Below are 19,141 nucleotides of genomic sequence, written 5' to 3'. Positions count from 1 at the left end.
TAAACTCTTCATACATTAATAGCAATGGCCAAGGGGCCTCATCAGGACTCACGCTCCTTCCAAGCCAAGGTTACATTTTTAAAGGCCGTAATGCATATTATTTTTGAAATAAGTGCAGTGTTAATTAATGGCACAGCCTCCAGAGCTTCAGGGGCGAAATCTTAGTTATAGATTATGTGCTCTATGCCTGAATAGTCGCATGTGTGACCTCAATTCGGCAGCGGGCTGCCGAGTAGACTCCATGATTAAACACTGTCATTATAACAAATTGAATAGAAACCACAAGCTTTGAATTGCTTCATAAGAAGGGGACAGGAAGGAGATTGTTCTGATCTTGCCACTTGCATTCGCTGCATCCAAATCCCAAGGGTTGTGTCTTAATTAAATTGTCACAAAGAGTTGTAAAAGGTGGTATATGGGAGAGAGTGAGGTGAGCAGACTGGAGGCCATCTTGGGGTCACCCATCCTGACATCCACCGAAGCAGGGCTACTCTCTGATGCTTTTCTTAGTGACCATTTGTTAGGTGAGAAATTGTGCAGTGCTGAAGTTTGGGGAGCAAAAGGAAAGTGGGATTCCCTTTCCTTTCTTCCCAGTAGTCACTTCCTGCATGATTTACACAGTTGAACATAGCCTTTTTCTTATCCCCATTTCAAAGCTGGACACATCTGAACACATCTCACAGTGTTGATCGATGCCTCGCTAACTACCTTTTTATCACCTGAAGAAATTGCTATCGAGGGCCATGTGGCATGTTCTTTTGATAATTAAAGTTTTAATACAAGTATATATTGTATGTCCTGGCAACTCTTACTCATAATCCCTCCCCTCCCTTTCCCTTCTCTCTCCCATGAATACCTGTGACCATCTACATACTTTCCCTTCTATTTTTACTTCATCTGTGGATCTATACCTTTGTGTAGCTATAGAAAATCTAAGAATCTTTCTGAGATTGGCACTGTTGGCTTTATATTTATTTTCGGTTACATTATTTTCCAGAAAATTACTCACTTCCATTCTTCCATGTATGTTTCATTGGATGTACCATATCTATCTATCTATCTATATATATATATATACATATATATATATATTTCCATCTATATCTATAGATATATATGCTATAAAAGGGCATTCAATTATAGAACACCTTCCTTCATCATTCTGAATAGGGAGTTACCATGAGGATCCTTCAGCTTCACCTACAAACACATGGAAAAATATGCTCAATTTCACAAGCCATCGGAGAATTGCAAGTCAAAAGCACATAAATTCTATCCCACCCCAGTTAAAATAACAGTTGTTAAGAAAACAAGTAACAGCAAATGCTGAATAGGATGTGGGCCAAAGGGAACCTTTGTCCACTGCTAGTGGGAATGTAAAAAGTCCAGCTGCTATTCAAGTCAGTATGGAGAGTCCTCAAAAGAATTAATAACTCTTCCCTATGACCCAGTTATACCACTCCTGTGTATTTCTCCAAAGGACTCCAAGAAACCCTTGCAAATCCATTCTCACTGCAGCTCTAGATACTAAGGCTAAGTTATGGAACCAGCCTAGATGTCCATCAACAAAAGAATGGGTAAACAAAATGTGGTGTGTATACGCCATGGGATTGTTGTCACATACAACTAATAACAGAGTCACATCATTTCCAGGAAAATGCATGCAACTGAAGGTATGCATACCGAAGGAATGCAGCATTTCTCAGAAAGGATAATATCATATGTTTCCTGTGGTTTGAGGTTCATAGATTTTTTTTTATGTAGATACATACTGGTGTGTGTGTGTGTGTGTGTGTGTGTGTGTGTGTGTGTGTTAAAATTAGAAGTGAAACTGTAGGGGCTCAAAGTGGAGAAGGAGGGGAGGCTGGAAAAGGTTGGTAGGGAAGGACAAGGAAGACTATGCTTAGCACAAAGCAAAGGAAAACAAGAACACACAGCTCAATCATGTTTGGGAAGGGCTGAAAAATCAAATTCTTTCCGAGGAAGATCATTAACTCAATGAGGTATTAATCCTCTGAATTAGTTCTTTTCTCATCGATGTGATAAAATACCTAGACAAAACAACTTGTGAAAGGATTTATTTTGGATCACAGTTCCAAGGAGATGCAGCCCATCATAGCGGGGAAGACATAACAGTTGAGAGAAAGGCATGGCAGCAGAAGAATGAGGCTAGCTGGTCACATTGCGGTGCGGTCAGGCTATGAATCATCAATGTCTCTGCCGTGTTACCTACTCCTTCTAGTGGGGAACAACCCTTTAAAGGTTCTATCACCGTCCCAAACAACATTCTCAGCTGGGACCAAGTGTTCCAATGTACCAGCCTCTGGGGGTGGGGGGCATTCTCTTCAAACCACAACAGCCTCCAAAACATATTCCTCATTAGTAAAAAGCATTTGAAAGAGAGCCTTAAGTTCCCTAATGGTTTGCTTGCTGAACCCTCTTTTAATCTAGAAAGCCTCAACCTGTTTTGAAAGATGTTAGGGTCCAAGGCAATATTCTTTAGGTCTTTTCTGTAGATATGTATACACAGTTATGGAAATATTTGGACAACCCAGGCTCATATATGATACAGAATGTCAAGAGACCCAACTTTCCCTGTTTTCAGACCTTCATATTATTTTTAAATGTCTCTCTCTCTTCTCCCTAAATTTGTTAAAGGTGGGTGAAAGGTTGTTTTTGTTTGTTTGGTTGGTTTGTTTTGTTTTAATGTACCTCCCTTCCTTTAGGAAAAACTAGTTTTGAAAAGCAGAATGGAGCAGAGTCAAAAGCTGCCACTGGCCCATCATTTGAATATGCTGAGGATGCAGTGCCAAGTGAGCCCCTTTCAGGATGGAGGGGCGAAGATGCTACTACTGAGAACCAGGTGAGGGGGTGCCATCTACCTGTCTGTCCTGATTGCAAAATCTGAGCTCCTTGAATCCTATAGAGATAGATTTAATTTTAAATCAAATCTTGCATTGGTTTGCCACGTCTGCACCAGTTACTTTTCTCATCCTTGTGATAAAATAGCTGACAGAAATAATGTAGGGGAGAATAGGTTCATTTTGGCTGAGAGTTTCAAGGGATTTCAGTCCACAGAAGTAGTAGGAGGGCAGGGAAGAATGGTTCCTTCCCAAGGCAGCAGAACCTATAGCTACAACTTCTTTACCTGGTGGCAGCTAAGAGGCAGAGGGGGGGAGGAGGGAGGGGAGGGAGAGGGAGAGGAGGAGGAGAGAGAGAGAGAGAGAGAGAGAGAAAGAAACTAAAAGCAGTGCTAGGCTGTCTTCAAATCACATACATAGACCAGTGAACCACCTATATCGTCTATCTCTGAAACACTCCATAATCTACTATTGTATTTTCATTTCGTATTCTGTGGCAAAAAGCAATTCTGTGAGGAATGGCTTATTTGGTCTATAGTTTCAGGCAGTAGCCTATTATTTCAGGGAAGTCAAGGCAGGAACTAAAAGCATTACCATATCTGTAGGACAAAGGGAGAGTAAATGACTGGATCCATATTTCCTTGTATTTCCTCTCGTTCAGGAACCCCTGCCTAGGGAATGATGCCACCCACAGTGGGCTGAGTCTTTTTACATCAAATTAACAATTAAGGCCTTCTTCCACAGACATGCCCACAGACTATCTGGCTCTAAATAATTCCTCACAGAGACTCTCTAATCAGATAATTCTAGGTTCTGTCACATTCAGTTAAAATTAACCAGCATATCTCTCAAAACACTAACTAGAAATGTGGTCATGTAGGGTCCAGTGTACAACTAGTTAATAACAGCATAGAAACCTTCATCTATGTCTTAACCTCTACCCAGAACTAATATTAAATTGAAAACATATACAGTCAGGAATTGCTGACATCTTAAAAGCTATCTTCCTTTTGGGAGAGAAAAATAAAAAGTTATAAATGGGGCAAATAATGATCTTTTCTTCCAAGGTTCTGTGTGATTGAACCATGTGACCCACTTTTTTCATGACTTCTAAGAAGCAAGGAGCAAAGGGATAGGATTCAGATCAGTGAGAAAATCTCAAATGTTCTACAAACTGGACACACCAGGCAATAACTCTCCACTGCATCATTAAGATGTATCTGATGACCCAGAGTGGATTCAGAGAAAAGCACGCAGCAGATCACAGTGTCTTGAGTTCATCTGTGAAGAAATGCTGACTGACAGATCTCCTGTAGCCCAGACCAGTCTTGAATTCATTATATAGTTGAAAATGATCTTGAACTCTTTCTCGTCCTGTCTTCATTCCCTGAGTGTGTAATCACAGACTTGTGCCACCACACCTGATTAATGTGGGCCTGAAGATGGAACCCAGGACTTTGTGAAAACAAAACAGGTGCTCCTCCAGCTGAGCTAAATCCTCAGCCCTGAATATACGCATTTCTAAATATTTTTCAAATTATAATGTCATTCTGTCCTTCTTTTTCTTCCTTCCAAAACCCTATCATGTACCCTCCCTTGCTCTCTTTAAAATTCTTGGTCCTTTTTGTCTTTAACTGTCTTAAATATATGGTGTGAGTGTGTGTGTGTGTGTGTGTGTGTGTGTGTGTGTGTGTGTACACGATATTATACAGACTGAGCAAGTTATATTCATATATTTAAGAATGTGCATATTTCAAGTACTGAGAGAATGATTTTTTATTGCCAATTCTGCTTCAAAGAGAAAGCTAGTAAGGAGGTTGAACTTCACAAGCACATTGTTCATAGTGGTACAAGTAACCAGCTGAGTTACATCCCCAGCCCATCAGGTTGCTGCTTTGCATCTTGTCAAATGTAACAAAACATACCACCTCCTCCCTAGAGTCCCACCTTTCTGTTCATAAAACACCGAAGTAAACATACATCTTTTCTCTCAGGGTTGCTTTCTTTTGCCTGACTGAAAAATGTTAAGAGTCCACTTGTTAGCGTAGAGTCTGCCCACAGATGCAGGATTTAGGAGCTGAGTAGGTGGCCCAGTGGGTGAGGGAGCAGAGAAGTCATTTTGTAGCTTTGTTTCCACAGAGCTACCCACTCTAATTTGCCAAGTTGAGAAGAACAAACATTCCTTCCCCGTGTATGCAGTCAGGACCTTGTTCACATGTGAAGGTAGGGACAGAGGGGATAGAAAACAGGACAAGCCAATCAATCCACATAAGCTGAAGGAAGGACTGTAGAGGGACAGCAGAGAAGCCTAGCTTCTGTCTGCAAAGGAAGAATCTTAACTCTGGCTGCTGCCCCTGTGTCAGGGTTACTTAAAAGCAAGAAATAGACACTCTTGAGCCACCAATAGTGGTGATAACCTACAGAAGACAAACCACAATATTGGGCATGTCAACATTCTGTCATGGAGGAGGGAAAGCAGTTCACGAGGCCCTACCCCTCTCTGAAGAGCTATAGGAAGTTAATAGTTGTTGGGGAAAGGAAAAACATTTTTGAGTGGTGTTGCCAATGATAAGGTGCCCATTCTAGTATCTAACCCATCACCAGCACTCTTGTAGGGTAACATCTCAGCCCTGCTCCCACAAACATCCCCTCATCCATGCATCTCTACAGAACCTCAGACTTAGGCTCATGGAAGGAACCCTGAGTAAAATCAATAGATGGGAGAGGAGAGACATGCTGGAGAAGGGAGAGTTTTGGGGAAGAGGAAACAGGTCAGTTGGAATGAGAGGGGCGACAGAGGGATAGGGGGTGAATATAATCAAAGTACATTATTTAGATGTGTGGAAATGCCACAATGAAACCCATCCTATATAAATAGCATGTGCAAATAAAAGAAAACAAAACAGATTGGAGGTGAGTGCTTGACACATCCCTGTGGCCACCACTCACTGTTCTCATCTCTTCTGCTAGTCAGCTCTCTGTTACCAGAGCAAAATGACAAGCAACCATGCAGCCGAGCAGGGTGGCTCACACAGTAATCCCTGCTACTCCAGAGACCTAGACTGAAGGGATGAAGGTCAAATCCCAGCCTGAGCATTGTAGTTAGGACCCTGTCTCAAAACTGGAGTCCCAGGCTAGAGCATAACTCAATAGAACACTTGTCTGTGAAAGGGCCAAGCATTTAATTCTGATACCAAAGTCATCATTATCATCCATTTACAAAGAAAAGAGGTCTAGTCCTTGATAAGTTGGGACTATGGAAGAAAAGCACGTCTAGTCAGGAAGTATGGGATAGGGCAAGATTGCTTACCTCACATTTGGGATGTGAAAAGAAGAGGAAGGAAATGGCTCCCTCTGTCCTGATTTTTCATTGCTCTAATGACTTAAACCTCCCTAGACACCGCCTTTTGAGTGTTTTACCAGCTCCCAGTAGCCTCCAACTGGGAACCATGCCACTACCGCATGGGCATTTGAGAGACACTCCAGGTCCAAGTCAGCAAGCCAGTCAGTTGATGAAGAAAAAAAATCCAAGCTGAGTCTCCTTTGTTCTCTGGAAAACTGCCCTGCCCCCCAGGCTTCTCATCTCTGAATGTCATGCGCTGTCACTGTAGGAATTCCAACATTGTGCTTCTCTCTTTGTTCTCTTACCCCTTTTTGACCACTCCACAATCCCGCTAGCTTCATTCCCACATATGTCTCAGATCTGCCTCTTGTTCCCTGCCTCTGCCCCTAGCACAGTCCAAGCCTTTAGCTGAGTTATATGGCCTCATTGTCTTCCCTTCTGCCTGCCCCATGCCCCAACCCATTCATTATCTACATCGCCATCCACGCACCCTCCCCCAAACGCAGTATATCATGACATGGCCCCTTTGCTTAAAGCTTTCCAGTACATCTTCCGTATTCACAAAGTCCAGTCTCCCAGGAGACTTGACCCCTACACTCACCAGTCCACACATATTAAATATACACATCTTTTTGTATGGCAATCATTGCAGTGAAGTGAATTTTTTACTTTTGTCTTAGGTTTTCATGAATGTGAACATTCATGTCAACATTTTATGTTGAGCATAAACTTCTATCCTCTCCTTGTTTACCCTTCTACCTCTAATTAGTGCCCCTTGTTTCATAGACAGACTCACTTCACATCATATACACATACATGATTTCATATTTTCATATAAAACCTGAGAACCACAGCTAGGAGAAGGTATTGGCTATTTGTCTAAGACTAGCTTCAAGTACGTGGTGTGATTATCTCCAGACACATCTATTTCCTTCCAAATCTCCTAACTTACCTCCATTATGTGGCCAAGAAAAATTCCATTGTGTATATATAACACAGCATCCATTCCTCTTTGTTGGATGTCTAGATTGGTTTCATAACTTAACTATAGTGAATCGTGCCTCAGTAAACACTGATGTCTTACGGATCTCTGTGCCATGCTGACTTAGATTCCTTCAAGTAAATATCCAGGAGTAGCATAGCTGGGTCACGTAGTAATTCCACTTTGAGGTGTTTTGGAGAGCGTTCCATAGTGGCTGACTAATGTATGTTCCCTCAGTGGTTTTGAAGCCAACTACAGGAGCAAGGTGAGGTATGGTTCCCGCTTTGTCATGGGACTTTGCCAGGGAAATTTGATTTCAAACAAACAAACAAACAAACAAAAACAAAACAGAAAACAAACAAACAAACAAAAAAAACAAAAACAGCCACTAACCACTCATTTCTTTCTGAGAATGGCAGCAGGACACTCTAGCAGGGAAAGTCACATTTACATAAAAATTAGCCCATCTGAGGCTCCCGAGGCTGAGTCTGTGCCCTCTGTAGCATTTCTATGGAATCTGTTGTCTAGCCTCCCTCTGTCAATACAGCATGCAGCAGGATAATTTGCCTTCCAGTCTACAGACCCTAGCATACCTATTGGTGCTGACAAATCCCCTTGGAACGGCCAGTGGCTTCTTCTTCAGTTTTCCTCATTCATTCCTCATGAGAACTTTATACAGGAGATGTTTTGTCTTGGTTTTATAGATGAGGAAACCGAGCACCCCTAACCTGACACTGATTGTTCAAAGTTCACCAAGCTGGATCCTCTTACGGGAATCTCAGAAGGGTTTGAGCTTCTGTGCCCCTTCCGGAAAAGGATAGTGTCATGTCTCAGAGAAAGCCCCTGGGCAAAATCTGATATGCTCTAAAAATCTACTTATTGAATAAATAAATGTCTGGCTGATGGGCCACATTCATTGATGTTGATTAATACTGGTTTAAAGATACACTTTGTAATGACATTCTCAGTTGTTTCTGGTAAAATAATACTTTAAGTTCCAGACCATAGTCAATCAGGTGGCCCCCCTGGTCAGTGGGTCGCAAAACAAAATGAAGAAAAATGAGCCCAAGAGAGAGATTTGTGGAGAGGATGTGGGAGTAGAGAAGATGCTGGGAGATGAGAGAGGGTGGGTGTGAGGATGTTCACTATGTGTGATGTATATGTGTGAAATTGTCTGCAAACACGTTTTTACCACCCAGGGTCTGAACAAAAACAAACAACCCTATTCTCCAGAAACCATTGACTGTCAGTAGCTCCTCAGGTAGGGGTGGAGGCCTTCAAAGACTCTCCCCACTCCATGATTGAACTTTGAGTGGCTTGATTTTCTGGAGGCAAACTCTGTAAGTTCATGTCCAGAAGACACTGATTTACTCAGCCCTCTCTCTAACCGCTGCCTCTTACAGTGTTCGTGTCCTTTCTTCTCTGGTGACTAGCTAACTTTATAAGTATTTTGCCTGCACAAATGCACGTACACCACACGTATGCAGTTGTCCATGGACACCAGAAGAGTGTGTTAGATCTACTGGCCCTAGAGGGAGCCACTCTGTGGGTGTTAGGAGCCAAGCCCAGGTTCTCTGGAAAAATAGCGAATGCTCATACCCACTTATCTATCTCTCTAACCCCAGCAAATGAATGTTCATTTGAAAATTATTATTTGCATTCCTCTGAAAGTTGAATACTTTTCCCAAAGTGATATTTTAAAAGCTTGTTTTTAAAGTTTATTTTAAAATGTAATTTTGGGAAAATTCTCTAACCCAGTCCTTCTTTAATGGGGGCCCTAAAGCATTGGCTTTTGCACTGCCTCCCCACATTCAGTTTTGTGGGTTTTTTTTTTTTTTTCATTTTCCTATATTAAACTGGATGTGCTGTATGCTGGGGACATGGTTCATTTGGAAAAGTGCTTAACCATACAAGCATGAGGACCTAAGTTCAAAACCCAGAGAACCCTTGTTCTAGAAAGCACAGGCAGGCAGATCCCTCAGGATTACTGACTGCCAGCCCAGCTTCTTGGTATGTTCCAAGCCAGTAAAAAAACCCTGTCTATTAAACAGGTTGGGTAGCTTTTGTAGACGGGTGTCTGAGGTTGACCTCTGGCTTTTACATTCACACATACTCTTGCATACATGTACTGATACACAAAAGCTCTCCATACCTGAACAAACATAGCCGTGTGTACATATAAAATTACTTCTTCCCATGGTCTACAGTTCAGCACAGTATGGGGCTTCTTCGAAGAGGACCTCCTGCTTCTCACAAGCCATGCACACAAAATGCTGTGGTTAGGAGAAATAATCAAAGCCTTGGGACTGGATTCCCGTGGCCACCTGACTACGCTCACCTCATCAAGCCCTGGTTTGCTGAACAAGAAGTACATTTTCTTCACTTCAGAGTAATTACATCCAACAAATTACAAAGCACCGGGCCAGTTGAGTTAAAAACAATTGGTTTTGCAGTAATTAGAAGAGTACAGGAAAATGATGACTGTGGAGCAATATTGAAAGGGACGCTGAGCGATGAGGGCCCTGCTTCCTGCTCCATTCTTCAGCGTGAATATTTAGAGATTCGCAACTAATTATGCAGAGATGATGAATTTTAAAAAACCCTGCCACCATGCCTTCCCAAGGCCAAAGGCTGGCTATTAATAGAGCTATCAGATTTTGCTGTATTATAGAGAATTCACACAGTTGCATCTATTTTAAAGTGCTCATCTGGGGCGTCACTTAAAGATGACGAATCTGTGTGATGTGCAGAATCAGCATTGGGTTGAACTAAAATCCAAACTTATTATAACCACCCCAGATTTCCCCAGACAGATCTGTTGTTTAAAATGGACACTACAGGTAAGAGCTATCTTAGTTCATGACATTGAACTCAGGTCTTAGGAGAATGGAGGCAGAAATATCCCTGGAGCGCATTGTTTCCTTCCGCGTGTGCTGAGATTACAGGCATGCTCTGGCACACTGATACAGATTTTTTTAAACCATCATAATTTTTTAATTCTATGTATTTGTTTATTTCTGTTTGAGGGAGTGTGTATATGAGTATAGATAGTTCCAGAGGCTTGACACATTGGATTCTCTAGAGGCTGGCATTCCAGATGGTTGTAAGCCACCAGATATGGGTGCTGGAAACCAAACTTGAGTTCTCTAGAAGAACAGTACTGAACTATCTCTCCAACACACACACACACACACACACACACACACACACACACACACACACACTCACATTTTATGTTAGCTGCAGGCTCTGAGGATGGGACTCAACTCTTCATGCCTACAAGTTCTTTATCAATAGCCGTCTCCCCAGCCCGGTTTGCTTCATCTTTGACAAGTCCACTCTAGCTCGAGGTGAATCCTAGTTCGAGGTGAATGGGCATGAGTAGTGACATGTGGGATTTTGTTACCTCACATGCAACTAGAGGCTGACACGTATTAAGTCCCAGCAGTCTGCTCTGAGACCCTCACCAGAACCCGGGGCTCCAGTTTCTTTGCATCAGCATTTAGGGACCTTCAGAAAGCCAAGTACTTTTCTGTTGCTCACGTTCAATCTCTGCCCCCTTGCTGTTTCCGGTGGCCCGAGGTGTCACACACAATAATGAAACAAGCAAAAGCAATCCAGCCAGCTTCCCCAAATCATGTGGTCAAGAAGGAGCCATCAGAAAGAACCCACTGTGCCCTCAGACAGCGCTGGAGAGAAGACGCTGCAGCATGACCTGCATTTAATTACTTGAGCAGCATGCGCATCCTGGGGCCCTTAAGAAAGCAAACGCAGTGATGGACAGAATGAGTTTACCCTCCTGTCCAAAGAGCAACATGCCGTAGCAAGGACATCACTCAATTAAATTGGACTGCGGGAGGTGAAGGCAATGGAGGCCGAGCCTGGGAACCCTAATGAGACATTTGGAGGGAAGAGAGATGCACCCCCCAGAGTTTGTTCCCTTTGACCCTCTGTCATTACCATAGCTCTCCCAGCATTTTGCCCCTTGAGTTTGAACATATTGAAGCTCAAAACATTTAAAAAAGAATCTTTTAAGTACGAAGAAAAAAGTCAGTCCTTGGTTAATAGGAACTAGGTACGTATTGGGGTTGACGTGGGGGCCCTCAGGCCATACTTAGTGCTGTGACTCTTTGGCTGCCAGGACTGAAAGCACACAAGCAGATTCTTCCCCTCTGAATACTATGAACAGAACAGCATGAAGTATGACATGATAAGAACTAGAGGTGTCGTTCCGGGGAACCCCAACGTTTATGCGATCCAGGCCATGTGGTTACACATAGTCCCTTAATCCACACAATGCATTGAGAGTTCACACCCAGTCACTAAGCCACTGAGTTGTGTGCCCTGTTGTAGGAAACAGTTGGCAATTTCTGAAGACCTTTGGATGGTCACTGCTCCAAGGGGCCAGTTGGCTGTTATCTGCTGCATATACACAAGGCCTGCAATGCATAGGGTATCTCCCAACAGCAAAAGTAAGTGGGTAGATGTCTGGAGTGACAAGCAACAGTCATAAGTGGATTAATCTTTGAGTACAGGAAATGCTCACCAGGTCGGAGAAGCTGTCAACTGAGTCAGAACATAACAGCAGCCTCATTCCCCATGCCCAGTAGGGGCATTAAGGCCCAGTTCAGCTGCAAATCCAGTATTAAAAATTTAAATCAATCTCTCTCTCTCTCTCTCTCTCTCTCTCTCTCTCTCTCTCTCTCTCTCTCTCTCTCTCTCTCTCTGTCTCTGTGTTCCTCTCTGGGTACAGGTGCATTATGCCATTGCGTACATACAGAGATCAGAGGAGTATCAGCTCTTACCTCCTACCTCGTTTGAGGCATGGTCTTTTGTCCTCTGATATGAACAACAGACTAGCTGACCCATCTTTTGAGGGATTCTTTTGTCTCTGCCTCCCAAACCACTTGGTTTGCAGATGTTCTCTGTCACATCTGGCTTTTACAAGGATTCTGTGGATCTAGACAAAAGTCTTCATACTTCTTCAGCTAGTGCTTTACCTACTGCCCAGTCTCCTCAGCCTCTCAGGCCTTGCAGACTTGCCTAGAGACCAGGTAGGTGCCTTTGTCAGACCGAGTCGGGCAGATACTGAGCATAGACCGTCAGAGGTGGGAGCACATGAAGTGTCTGATTAGTATTACAGTTCTGCCTCAGTCACAGAACATGTGTCCCGAGGAGTCAGAAATCCTTCACAGACTTGAAAGTGACTTGAGGACAGTTAATCCTCACTGTGCTCTAGTGAGGCAGGTAAATTGCAATTAGATGGGAAAAGTACAGTTGTCAACAGGTGTTCCAGGTTCCTTTGGGAACACAGAGATTCATATTAGGCTTAAAAGTACATAGTGGCATTTGGAGAGAGTCCCTCGCCAGAAGTATTCCTAGTGAATGGTTAAGAGAAGGAAGATTAATAGCAATCTAATGAAACCCTCAGGTAGATCTATACGAGACATTTCCTTGAAGAATTGGGACAATTAGTGTAAAGAATGAAGAAGTATCTTTTCAGAATTATTATAATGCGTAACAGAGAAAATCATGTGTAAACCTTTGAGATGCTACAAGGGAGGTGTATCAGTTATTTGTCTCATTGCTATGACAAAATACCCACAAAATAACTTAAATCATACGGGTTTATTTGGGCTCCTAGTTCCAAGGGTATACAGACCATCGTGGGGAGGTGCAAAGGCAGGATAGTGTGGTGGCTGCTCCCGGGCCATCCACAGTCGGGAAGGGGAAAGAAATGGTTTCTGGTGCTCACTTTCTCCTTTCTGTTCGGTCCAGGACTCAGTCCATGGGATGGTGCTGCCCATGTTTCTCCACCTCTGCTAATTTAACCTAGAAACTCCCACGTAGATATGCCCAGGGCTTTATTTCCTAGATGATTCTAGGTCCTGTCAATCAGTATTAGACACCACACACCGAGGCAGATGCACTTTCATTGTCCTGCACGTCTTACTCGGAGACTTTAAAAATCAGGAAGAAACTACTTGAAACATCCTGTCTGCCTACTCATGCCTCTTTAGCCCCAAACCTTGAAATATATGCTTATTTTACCCCAAAGTAGATGATCTTGGGGGAGGGGATGGTTTCTTCCTACCCAACAACCAGAAGTCTTACCAAGAAAATTATCAACTATTATTCAATGCCTCACCCAATGGGATCCTTTCTAAAGCTTCTGGAGTCTATAGCCTAGAAACTCTGGCTATATGTCAGAGATGTTCAGGTCTAGAAGGGACCACTAGTCCCTTCCCTTGGTGGTCTGACTCCTGACTTTATGATCTTGGATAGAAGATGCTGACCTCTCTGAGTGTCCCTTCCCTCTGCCACATCACAACTACCTTACCACCTCATCAAGGCATAGTTCGAATATGATAGTAGACTGGACTTTCAATGCACAGTGTACTCGAAAGGTGAGAAGTAATGTATCGCAAAAAGCAAGAGAAGCTGGGGCAGATGGAACAATGCCTGTAAGTAATCACCACTGCTTGGACAGCTGAGAGCCCAGCATGGTCTACAGAATGAGATTTTTTACCTCAAAATAAAAACTAAAGGAGGGGATATACAGCTCAGTAACAGAATGTTTGCCCGACATCCACAAAGCCCTGAGTTCAATCTCTAGCAGGAGAAAGAGAAAAGGGGGAGGGGATTAAGGTTTATAATGTTCAAATAAGAGCACAGAGACTTTAAAATAATATGTAAGCTTCAATAATATAAAACTGACACCCCAGAAAGGAAGCCACTTCGTATTTTAGCCAGGGCTCTACAGTTTCATTAAGGAGAATTTCTACTGCTCAAATACGTTCTGAGGAAGAAAGAACTGATTTAAAGTTCCCAGACACAAGGCCAGCAGCGTTTTACTTCCTTGTATTTACTCTCACAATGAGCAGTACTATCCGAAACAATCGCTCAACAGCACTGTGGGCAGACACACGTGTATGGGGACTGGAAGGACAGTGAGGCTAAGTCAGAGAGAGGGGAGTTCCATGTTTAATTAGAGCAGGGATTTTTATGATCAAGGGCTAAATCAGCTCTCTCTGAGAGATTTAATTAGAGCAAAAGACTTCCTTCCCAGGGGCTGAGCTGACTCTGGACTGTGTGCACACAGAAAGGGGGGTAGGGAGTTGACTACAGGCTTCCCTGTTGTGTCGTCTTGCTCTACTGTTGAGAAAGCCCCCAACCCAGAGGCATCATTTGAAGTGTTTTCCTTCTGCTTGAGTTTTCTGCAAACCCATCTTTTGCCTTGGTGTGTTTGGTCCTTCTTATCCCGTGATACACATCACTTTACCCTCTTCATTCTGTGGTATTCCTTCTAAGCTGACTAGTTTTAGGTCAACTTGGCCCAAGCTAGCATCATTTTAGAAAGGGGAACCTCAGTTGAGAAAACCTCTCCCATTGGGTTGACCTGTGGACAAACCTTTGGTTCATTTTCTTGATTGGTTCTTGTTATGGGAGGGCTCTGCTCACTGTGGGCACTGCCACCCCTGGGCTGTTGGTCTTGAATTCTTTAAGAAAGCAAGTTGAGCAAGCCATGAGGAGCCAGCCAGTAAGTAGTACTCCTCAGCTTCAGTTCCTGCCCCAGGTTTTTGCCTTGAGTTCCTGCCCTAATTCCATTTTATGACTATGATGTGGAACTGAGAGCTGAATTAAACCCTGCCACCACAAGTTGGTCTTGGTGTTTATTCACAACAAAGAAGTCCTTAGACACCTCCTACTAGGTTACTCTTAAACATATTCCTAAGTGTGAATAGGATTCTTCAGAAGGCAAGACTATAGGATCAATGTGTCTTTGTAAAAGCCCAAAGGCTATGCTAGCACTGTCAATTGTACTAAGTGTCCCAGGAAGTGTTTGCAATGCCTAAAAGACATGAGGACCAGGGAGATGTCTCAGTGGGTAAAGCACTTGCCATGAGTGCATGGGCACCTGAGTTTGGATACGTCCCAAAACACATGAGGTTGGATGCATAGTTCTAGTGCTCCCACAGATGGGAGACACATGGAAAATTTTTCAGAAACTCATGGGCCAGCTAGCCTGGGATACACAGTTGCAAACAACATAGATAAATAGGCCCAATGCTTTATATTGTCCTTTAACTTCTACATAGTTCCCACACGTGCGCACATGCGTGCACTCACACACACACACACACACACACACACACACACACACACACACACACACACACACACACACACGTTATCCAAGACCATTAAGTACTTGGTGATTGTGTAGTAGCTTTTATACCTGTAACAAAATAGCCAATGTGAACAACTTAAGGGAGAACAGATTTACTTTACTCATGGTTTCAGGGGTTTCAGCCCATGGAGGAGACAGATAGAACAGCACGTATCTTGGTAGGCAGGAAGCAGAGTGGAGCCGTAACAGGAAAGGGCAAGATATTGCCATTGGGCGTGCCCCTTACCTGCTGACCAGTTACCTTCAATCTGCCCCCCTCTTCCCGAGTGGCCCCACTTCCTGATAATCTACTTCAGTGCTGAGTCCATCAATGGAGTGAAGGATTTAGCGGTCAGAGTCCTGATGATGTGTCATCTCAAGAACACCTCAAATGTACACACAGAGGTGGCTGTATTCCTCTCTGTGAACCTCTTTTGGTCCCTGAGTTTTCTTTGCCTTGTTAGTCTGTGTCCTCACAGTTTCTATAAACTCTTCAGAGTCAGGAAGGGTTTCCCCTCCTTCATGTATCATAGAGGGACCTCCATTTGCCTATGACATCACATGGGAAGTTCATGCATGTACATGTCTTATTTTTATCATGGTCAAACACCAACTGTTTCAGACCAAAATCTGCCCTATTCCTGAGTTAGTTTTTAAAACTTAACAGTTCTTCTAGAGTCTTTGTGCCTTGGATTTTATCTTTTTATAGGAATGCAAAGTAGTTTTTGCCTTGCAGACATGTGTTTTGTGTACATGCTGTGTGTTGTGTGAGAATAATAATTTCGTATGAGTGTTTTAATTTTGTGTGTTTGTTACAAGTGTTGTGTGTTATACATCTGTTCTGTATCGGTTATGAGTGTCTTTTGTGTATGTTGTGTGTATGTATATTGAATGTGTCGTGTGAATGTTATGTTTGCTGTTTCTGTGTTAACTATGTTGTATATATCTGTTGTGTATCTGTGGTATGTCTGTTGTGTGCACATCGTGTGTTGTCTATAGTGGATCTATTGTGTGCATTATGCATGCTGTGGATGTAATCTGTGTATGTGTGATCCTGTAGAATAAACACAAGGGCTCATGCTTGCTGGGTGAGTGCTCTACCACAAAGTTGCCTCCCTAGCCCATTTAAAAAAAAAAAAAACTTGGCTTTGCAATTGTCTTAAATCACTTTCATATTAAAAAGATAAAGGGCAGAATGATTAGTTTCTTTTATTGGCAACTGTGAAAGAGGTAATTGGTAACTGGGTAAGATGAATTTATCTCCATTTCTTCTTGATGTGATTAACTGAGTGGCCTGAGGCTCTCACCCCTGTCTAGAATTTGCTACATCAGTCATTTACCATAAGGTATGATTAATTATAAAGAATCCCACATGCAAGTAAAGGCAGATCCTTTCTTTGTGGTGGCGTCCTGAGGACTCATGGGCATGCTGTCCTTCTGTCCCTGTGTGATGGCCTTTGGAGAACTTTCATTGCTGACCTGAACGCACACAAGGAAAGGGAATGTGTGTGGGAGGAGGATTTTCAGCCCTTTTAAGTGATTCCTCTGCCTGCTGTGATTCCATGGGCGCTTGGTGAGGATCTGTTGGAGACTCTGTGACTTGTCACTTTTCTGGTTACTGTGACAAAATGGCTAAGGAAAGCAACCTAAGGGAAGAAGGGGGGAGGGGAGATAAAGAGGAAGGGAGAAGAGAGAAGAGAGGGAGTGGCCAAAGACACCAATGTTTGCAGGTCTAGCTTTGTACTTACCAGTCCAGAAGTCATATTGACATTTGAGTCTTTCCTGCAGTTATCGCTCAACACATCAAGAGCTTGCTTCCATGTTTCTCTTTCTCCCCAGTGAATAATGTAGGTTTTTTGTGTTGGAAGAGGACTTAGAAAGTCTGCCCTTCTTACAGGAGCATGAGCTCTGTGGGTTGTCATAGTCTCATAATTCCTTATATTTGATGGACGTTTGTTTTTTGGATGGATAGAAGGATTCACGCATCCTTGTATGTGTACATGTGTAAGTATATACATGTGTAGGTGGAGGCATGGATGGATAGATGAATCCACTTTTTCCTTTGTTCATCCTGAACTTCAGAACTGTACCTACTGGCAGGTAACTATGGGACATGCCGTTTTACAGGTCAGTATACTCCAGTGGAAAGAACTCTAATTAAAGCCTCGGCTTTCTAATTGGCTTTATAATACTATACACAGTGGTTAGAGAAGAAAGGCAGGCCTCCAACTCAGGCTAAGGGAGTTCAGTATTTATAGATTATGGATAAGGACTACACACAGCAAATACTCAGGAGAACAAGAAATTCCGCATTTTCCTTGATATGTAACTTAGTTTTTGCCGACGTGGTGGATGAATGAATGGGTGAATGAGTTAACCGAAAGAGTCTTGAATATGTTCAGAGACTTTGCAAGTTTCATTAGTGTCAGTCAGTGATATCCATGAGTCACCTGTTCCTCAGCTTCTCACCATTCCAATAATGAGAACAGAGAATGCTAGTCATATCAAGATACTGTATACACCATGCCTTCTTTAAACTGATGTTTTAGGTTAACATAGAAAGTTCTGGGCTTCATCACGGACTCTTCGTACATATCTTCATATATATGCATCATTACCCTTTGTTCTCAGTTATCCTCCTGCCTCACTATTCTCCCTTCTTCCTCCTTTTCCAATTCTACTTTGCTACTACTCTATCCCGTTTCCTACTCCATTTCTCCACCTCTCTAAAGATTGCTCTATGATCCCCCTTTCTGATTTTATGAACTATAAGCACACACATGTAAATGCATGCATGTATATACACACATATAAAACTTAAATTTAGGCTCCATGTGTGAGAGGATACATGCAATATGTATCTTTCTGAGCCTGACTCACCTTGTTTAAGACAGTTGTTTCCCTGTTGCCTCTGTTTCCCTCAGAATGTCATGATTTTGTTTATCTTCACGCCTGCATGCAATTCTGTTGTGTCTACATACCACATTGTTCCTTTCTACTCACCTGCCCATGTACGTCTAAGCTGATCCAATTCCTGACTATTGTGAACCACACAGTGCTGGACAGTGGGTGTCTCTGTGGCATGTAATATTTTTTTCTAAAGGTATCCTTGCAATGCTGTTCTCTGTTATCATTAATGAACTTACTAAGAGAGGCTTCATGAAGTACAGTTCTGGCAGGATACAGTGGCCAAGGCCTGAAAAGAAATCAATATAAACATTTTCTCCCCTACCTAAAAGACGATACAAAGAGATTTGGGGGGGGGTACCTAGGTGGGACCCCTGCTGTTCTTTGGCGTACACTGTGAACTTCAATGCCATGCCTCTGCCATCCATGAGGCACAAGGTTAAGATGTCCACTGCTCTATAGTAGTGCCTAGAGAGGGCCTAGGGGGAGTTCACAGACATCAGTAAAAGGTCGAAATAGATAGATTCCTCCATTCAAAACTATTGCATTTCAGAAGAAGGAATAACTAAACAACTATTTTTACTAGCTTGTCAAAGGGGGGAGATCATCTTTAAAAAATTGTCATTTCAGTACCATAAAATGTCTCTTTAGTTCCCCTTGGAGTGCAAGTTCACTCACATAATACATTCAAATTGCAAATGTTATTCAGTATAATATCAGTTAGATCAGACAGAGAAGAAAATTATGGGCTAAAACACCTTAACTTCTGCATTTGTTGAAGAAGAAAAAGCAAAATGAGTTCAATTCCTTGGTCCCAAAGCAAGATGCTATTTAGCCTGGATAATGTAGATGATGGTGTCAAATTATGGTTTTCCTTG

General features: G+C 42.7%; 1 protein-coding gene across 1 annotated transcript in view; it reads left to right on the top strand.

Annotated features, from left to right (window-relative positions):
* Window positions 1-19,141, top strand: part of Nckap5 (NCK associated protein 5) — a 555,868-nt gene that overhangs the window by 490,987 nt on the left and 45,740 nt on the right. Inside the window, exon 13 of the mRNA XM_032914699.1 lies at window positions 2,727-2,863. Coding sequence (XP_032770590.1) covers window positions 2,727-2,863 — 137 coding nt within the window. The remainder of the gene's footprint in view (window positions 1-2,726; window positions 2,864-19,141) is intronic.

The sequence above is a fragment of the Rattus rattus genome, chromosome 10, assembly GCF_011064425.1.
Source record: "Rattus rattus isolate New Zealand chromosome 10, Rrattus_CSIRO_v1, whole genome shotgun sequence".
Lineage (NCBI taxonomy): Eukaryota > Metazoa > Chordata > Mammalia > Rodentia > Muridae > Rattus > Rattus rattus.
The sequence above is the reverse complement of the archived record's forward strand: the minus strand, read 5'-3'. Positions and strand labels throughout refer to the sequence as shown.